The following is a 6,704-nucleotide window of genomic DNA, read 5'->3' on the forward strand; positions in this document are numbered from 1 at the left end:
ACCTATTATTTTCTTGATTTATCAATAAATTATTTCAAAACTCATCAGAAAGCACTGAACAGTTTTCTAGGACCTAAGGTGATGGCTTTAAGTACCTCATTTAGTCTGACTAACATGTCAAAACCCCAAAATATTCAGTTTACTATAACTTAAGACAACAAAAAGGTCCTTATTTTTCATTAGACTAGCTGGAAATATCAAATGACTTTAAATGAATGACCGTCAAATATCAAAATAGTTGCTGATTCATTTTCTGTCAGTTGTGATAGCCTTTATAATGCTTGTATGAATTCTTTAGTGCTGTTCTTGTGAGAGTAAAATCTTAACCTCTTTCACAGGAAGGTAACTGGCTTTTAGTGTCATGTGATGAGCAGCTGTCTGCTGTGTGTCGAAGAGAAAGCCAGAATCCTATTCATCAACCTGGAACCTGGAATGAGGGTTGTTCTGAGGTAGGAACATCAAAGCACGTACAAATGCACACACGTCCTTGTCAACATGTGCTCAATGGCTGAAGTGTCTGTCATCCAGTGACACTGTTTTGTACACATTTTGTAGAGTAGCCAAACCTTTGACCAGTAGCAGGGGATCAAAAACAGCCCATCATATCCCACATTTAATAATGTTTCATCTGATAAGACTTTACCAATAATGTGGCACAAATTTTGTGGAAACACCTGTAAGCACAGTGTTATGATCCTCTGAGAATTCCTGTTTTATACTTGTATTTATTTGTTTTATTTCCTGTCCCATGCTATCCCACCTGTCCCATCTTTACTCTGACCATTGATTACCTCCCCAGCTCAGCCTTTATATGCACCTCGCCTCCCTTGGTCTTTTTGCTGGTTCTGTGTACATTCCCTGCCTTGCTCCTGGTTGCCATCATCGCCTTCACTACACCCTATATTTTTGGTCCTGCTATGTCTTGCCCATTACCGACTCCTGCCTGCCTCCCTGCTTTACCGCTTCTGCCTGTGACTTTCTCCCTGGCGTCTCCAGTCCTGTGTTCCCCAGTGTTCGGTTTGTAACTTTCTGTTCTCCTCAGTTAACTTCTTGCTCCCTGGCTATGCTATTTTCAGTTTTCTCTCGTGCCAAGCTGTTAGTTATTTGTATTTTTGCCTCGTTGCTTTTCTGTATATTGGCCGCTCTTAGTTATTGTTTTATTAAAGTCTGGGTTCTCCCTGCCCCCTCGTGCTTTGTCTGCATCTGGGTCCTCACTTTGCAAATGTGACACACAGGAGGTTTGGTTTTAGATTGTTCCATAATGATTAAAGAAAATCTGTAGTGCTGATTGGGTAGAATGACATTTTAATGCTTTGTCCATCCTCTGATTCAAAAAAGAGAATGTTCTATTTTTAGCATAAATTGAGACTTTTTCTTTTGCTTTGTCAGGCCTATTATCCGTTGTGCAATGACATAATAGATCAGGATGTGCACCAGGCAGAGCCACATGTCTGCTGCCGTTCAGCCCCGTAGCAAATTACCCCTTCATAAACACAATGAGCTGATTCACTACAACTGCTGACGTATTGTCTGATGTTCATGTTGCTCCTTGACTTTGTTTACAAGAATATCAGACTCCTGAGTCATCAGGCTGCTTCTTATCCTGAAACATGAGGTAAAAAATGGCCCCTAAGGCACAGTGTCACTGGACATGCTTGAGCAGTCTGGTTACAGCCCGGTTTGCTAAAACCAGGCTGTATTTTCCACTGTGGTCTTTTTGTCTTTGTTGTACACTCAGGTAATGATGTGAGATGTTTGAGTGTGGTTTTGTCCTTAAAGTGACTCCATCAGCAATAAAACGTTTCAAAGATTGCTCTGGACTCTGTCTTAACATAAATGTTAGTCTAGGCCTTTGGACCCCAAGTCTAAGGATGAATGGGCGTAGGATCCAAGAGGGGTCAAAGTGAAACCACTTGTCAAAACACCCCCACCATACCACTTAACACAGGCATACGTGGACCTGCACATTATTGCGCAGATACTATATTCACTAACATGTAGAGCTTCCCAAAGGATACCATCTTACCATGGGAACTACACACATTTACTTTTAGTCACACTAGTGTTGTGGCTCTATGGACTGTTGTGTCAGGTGTAGGTTCACCACTTTGCTCCAGACTTAAACAAATCAACTGTTTTTGACCCAGGGCCTTTCTGTGCGGAGTTTGCATGTTCTCCCTGTGCCTGCGTCGGTTCTCACCGTGTACTCTGGCTTCCTCCCACAGTCCAAAGACATGCAGCTTAGGCTGATTGGCGACTCTAAATTGCCCATAGGAGTGAGTGAGGGTGTGTGTGGTTGTTTGTCTACTTCCCTGTGATAGACTGGCGACCTGTCCAGAGTGTACCCTGCCTGCCAGTGCTCTCACATAAATGTTGTCTAAATACAAGAACTATGCATGAATAAAAATTGACAGCCTTTAGATTAAATTATAAACACTGACCTGAAGAATGCTGGAAATAAAAAAGATTATCTTCAGTTCCAAGAAAACATTTTGGTTGATACCAAAAAACTACAATGTGATATGTATAGATGTGATATAATGTGACAGTTTTTATCTTGTGAAATATAGAACAAAGCTGCAATTTCAAATGTAGTACAACATGGAGTTTTTGTTTTTGACTTTTGTTGTGTTTTATAGGGTTGGAAGCGACATGAGCTACGAAGATGCAGTGATGGGATATTACTGCAAGGCTCCTCTTCTTACTATGGAAAATAGGTTTATTTTTTTATTGTATGATGATGAATGAAAGAATTGTTAAAAAATCACAATAATAATCACTAATTATATAATACATGTATGATTAAAATAGAAGATAAAATAACTGCAGTTAATAGTCTCCAGTCAGAAAACAGGGATTTAACTGAACAAACTGTTCTAAAACAAAAGCTTTCTCCTCCTCACCTGTCCTCTCTGCTTCTTCATGCTGGCAGGTTTGAGCAGGCATTTGTCAATAGTTTGCTGAGTGAGAGCGGAGCTAACAGTAGCATGTATTATTGGATCGGCCTCATGGATCAGGAGAACAAGGGAGAGTACAGCTGGCTGGTTCACAATGGCTCCTCTCTGCCTCTCACCTTCACAAACTGGAACAAACACCAGCCAGGTAGCCTTTTTTGGATTAAAAACATTTTCTAATTATGAATTAATACACTGTGAATAAGCTTAGTTGTTGGTTTAGGTTTATTTTTTCTTTTCAACTGCCTGATCTTCTCCTTTCTTATTCCTTTCCTTAGTCAGCGTTGGTGGCTGTGTAGCTATGTCAGGTGGGCCTGCTCTGGGTCACTGGGAGGTCAAAGACTGCAAATCCTATAAGGCCTTGTCAGTATGCAAGCAGAGCATCAGCGGTTACCACGGTGTCCTGCTGCCAGAGCACCATGTGGATGCCTACGCCCCCTGTCCACCAGGGTGGGAATCACACTCTGGGCTGCTTTACTGTTTTAAGGTTGGGTCACCTTTTCTCAGGGCTCATTTCTATTCTCTGTCCTGACTCATGTTTCAGTCATCTTTTTCTGCTTACCTCATACTTAATGCAATACTTTTCTCTTCAAAACCACAAACTATTTCATCTATTCATTCATTTCCTGTCTTGTTCGGGGTCACGGGACCATAGCCTCTCCCAGTTTGCGCTGTGAGCTAGTCTATCACTGAGCTAACACACATAGACAAACATATTCACATAAACTTATACAGGCAGTTTATTTTCACAGTTTCCAGTTTTTACAAGGTTTGTAACTAGCAGTTATTTTCAATATCAGTTAATGATTCAGTTATTTTCTTAGTTGAGTCATTTATAGTTTGGTCTATAAAAAGTGCCCCTCACAAGTTCCCAGAGCCATTTCGAGATGTTTTGTTTTGTCCACTCATCTGTCCAAACCCCAAAGACCTCAGTTTACTACCATATAAGGCCAAGAAAAGAAACTAATTAGATTCACATTTAAGAAGCTTGTTTTGCCACCTGTACACAAAATTCCATAGCAAGTAATTTCATATCAAAATAGTTAATTCTTAATGACTGAAGTTCTGAGGTGACAGTACTACTCACAAATCTACTACAAAAACCAATCTCACAAATAATAGTATGAACTGAGAAAAGAGTTTAGCAAAAATAATCATTATGAGGTTTACCAGTGCATTTCATGTAGGGCAATAATTTTGTTTGCTATCTGTATATATGATTTGAAAATTGCTAATTCTTGCCTTATAAATACAGGGTAAAACTTGATTACTGAAGAAATGCATGTAATATATATAACAAACTACAAATAATCTACAAAATTGGTTTTTATGCATGTGATGCATTTCTGCCCTTTTTTTGTCCATCTCCCTTGTAAGTCTCAGCTGACAGGATGTGTTGCTCCACTAGGTGTTCCACAATGAGAAAGTCCTGATGAAACGCTCCTGGGTCGAAGCAGACTTCTTCTGCCAGGCCCTCGGAGCTCAACTGGCCAGTTTCCACCACTATGAGGAGCAGGTGTTTGTTAAGCAGCTGCTCAGTACCATGTTCGAAGGGTTGGTACAGCCCTCTGGGCCTCGTTGGTGCAGGAATGTTATGGGAACTCATAAATGCATCAGCTGAGGCTTTTTATTTTATGTGCGTAGAGCAGAATTTGATTATTGAAAGATAAAATGTGGTTTGGGATAGCTATGCTGTCTCGCAGATGATTGTTTCTGTGGGGGGAACACCACCTTAAGAAGTTATAGTCTTATAGATATCTTTGCTTTTGTTACATAAATATAGTCAGTCTTACAAATGAGTGAGCCGGACTGTTTATATTGGATTTACAGTATTTTTTGCATCAATGTGATGATATATCTTGATTTATCAAGTTATTTTTCACTGGAATAGTCAAAAGCAGACCCTTATGGTTATTGTATATATTGAAATTTTTAGTATTATTTACCAAAGTGTGCAGAAAGTTTACACTATGACCATATTCAGTTACCTACAAAAGGATAACTTAGTGTACATTGCACACCCTGACTGAGTGTCTTGATATAAGGGAGATCCTAATGATAGTTAAAAAATATTATTTAAAGCACATTTAATCTCACTACATTGGTCTATGTAGCTAACTACAAGTTTTAAAGATATATAAGTAGTTTATTTACTCCCATACAAGTGGAAAGATTTCTTCTATAGGGTGCTGCTTAAAGACCCCTCTTGTTGGACTTGTGTTGCAGTGTGTTTTTTGTCTGCATCTTCTTTTATTTACTCTTTTTAGAACAGAGGGTCGTTGGTTTTGGGTGGGTTTAAATAAAAGAGATCCTGAACATCCTGGAGCTTGGGAGTGGTCTGATGGCTCTCCTGTAAGTACATAGAGAAGTTCACTAACATATCCATCTGCCTCATTTACAGTTTCAGACACCATATCCATTATGGTTTTATCTTGTCTGTTTGTGTGTAGGTGGTAACATCCTTCATAGAGGATAAGAACGAGGAGGATGACAGGAGGGACTGTGCTGTGTACAGCGACCTGACCAACACTATCATGCCACAGCCCTGTGATACCAAACATGAGTGGATCTGCAAGCTGTCCAGGGGTGAACACTCTCACATCACATGCTCCACACAGACTTGTAACCATCAAAATCAGATTTCTTGATTTCACCAAACTCTAATTCATATTGCAGGTGATAAACTGAAAAGACCTTATTGGTACACCGAGCGTAAGTATGAATGTTTACTTCTTTGCTTATGACATGTACAAAGTATAGAATTAGATGCTCTAGACCTTGTTAATGTGAATATGATGCAAAGAAAGCCAAGCAGAATGTGCCCTAGCTGGATAAAACAAAACCAGGTTAAGGCTAAAGGTCCTGAAATGGCATCTTATTACCTCGTGACTGAAAAGATTTATCATTTAATAGAAAATGCTGACTGACATATGAATCCACATAAAAGCTGAAGGAAATGACACATTTCCAAAAATCATGTACTCTCTAGCACGTATTGCACCTATTGACAATTCCATCCATAGAGATCGAGCCCTGGGTGTTTTACCGTGGAGCTGAGTACCTGCTGGCCAAGCAGCCCTTTGACTGGGACACAGTCGCTCTGGCCTGTCAGATGATGGGAGCCTACCTGTTGTCCATTCACTCCAGAGAGGAGCTGCACTTTGTCAAGGAGCGCTTGCGGCGGGTCTGTTACTGCATCTTTGACATTTCATTTAGCACTGACATGAATGTATTTGTGTCATCATGCCCTGTAAAACCACTCTCACACTACTATTTGGCAATATACTGTATGTATAATCTATCTTTTTAATATAATTATGTTTGCTAAAAATACCCTAAATTATATACAGTGAGGAACAGAAGTATTTGAACACCCTGCGATTTTGCAAGTTCTCCCACTTAGAAATCATGAAGGGGTCTGAAATTCACATTGTAGGTGCATTCCCACTCTGAGAGACAGAATTAAAAAAAGAAATTCAGGAAATCACATTGTATGATTTTTAAAGAATTTATTTGTCTTGCACTGCTGAACATAAGTATTTGAACACCTGAGAAACAGCAAGAATTCTGGCTCTCAAAGACCTGTTACTGTGCCTTGAAAAAGTCCACCTCTACTCCACTCATAGAAACCTTTGTTTGCAATTACAGAGGTCAAACGTTTCCTGTAGTTCTTGACCAGGTTTGCACACACTGCAACAGGGATTTTGGCCCACTCCTCCACACAGATCTCCTCTAGATCTGTCAGGTTTC

The 6,704-nt window shown here is 39.8% G+C and overlaps 1 protein-coding gene across 1 annotated transcript in view; it reads left to right on the forward strand.

The window, feature by feature from the left end:
* pla2r1 (phospholipase A2 receptor 1) overlaps nucleotides 1-6,704 on the forward strand; it is a 30,941-nt gene that overhangs the window by 5,826 nt on the left and 18,411 nt on the right. The window contains exons 9-18 of the mRNA XM_020606202.1: nucleotides 339-449; nucleotides 800-1,224; nucleotides 2,640-2,717; nucleotides 2,933-3,102; nucleotides 3,233-3,441; nucleotides 4,363-4,508; nucleotides 5,222-5,306; nucleotides 5,405-5,540; nucleotides 5,631-5,666; nucleotides 5,978-6,138. Coding sequence (XP_020461858.1) covers nucleotides 339-449; nucleotides 800-1,224; nucleotides 2,640-2,717; nucleotides 2,933-3,102; nucleotides 3,233-3,441; nucleotides 4,363-4,508; nucleotides 5,222-5,306; nucleotides 5,405-5,540; nucleotides 5,631-5,666; nucleotides 5,978-6,138 — 1,557 coding nt within the window. The remainder of the gene's footprint in view (nucleotides 1-338; nucleotides 450-799; nucleotides 1,225-2,639; nucleotides 2,718-2,932; nucleotides 3,103-3,232; nucleotides 3,442-4,362; nucleotides 4,509-5,221; nucleotides 5,307-5,404; nucleotides 5,541-5,630; nucleotides 5,667-5,977; nucleotides 6,139-6,704) is intronic.

This window comes from Monopterus albus, unplaced genomic scaffold (genome assembly GCF_001952655.1).
Source record: "Monopterus albus unplaced genomic scaffold, M_albus_1.0 scaffold4.1, whole genome shotgun sequence".
Lineage (NCBI taxonomy): Eukaryota > Metazoa > Chordata > Actinopteri > Synbranchiformes > Synbranchidae > Monopterus > Monopterus albus.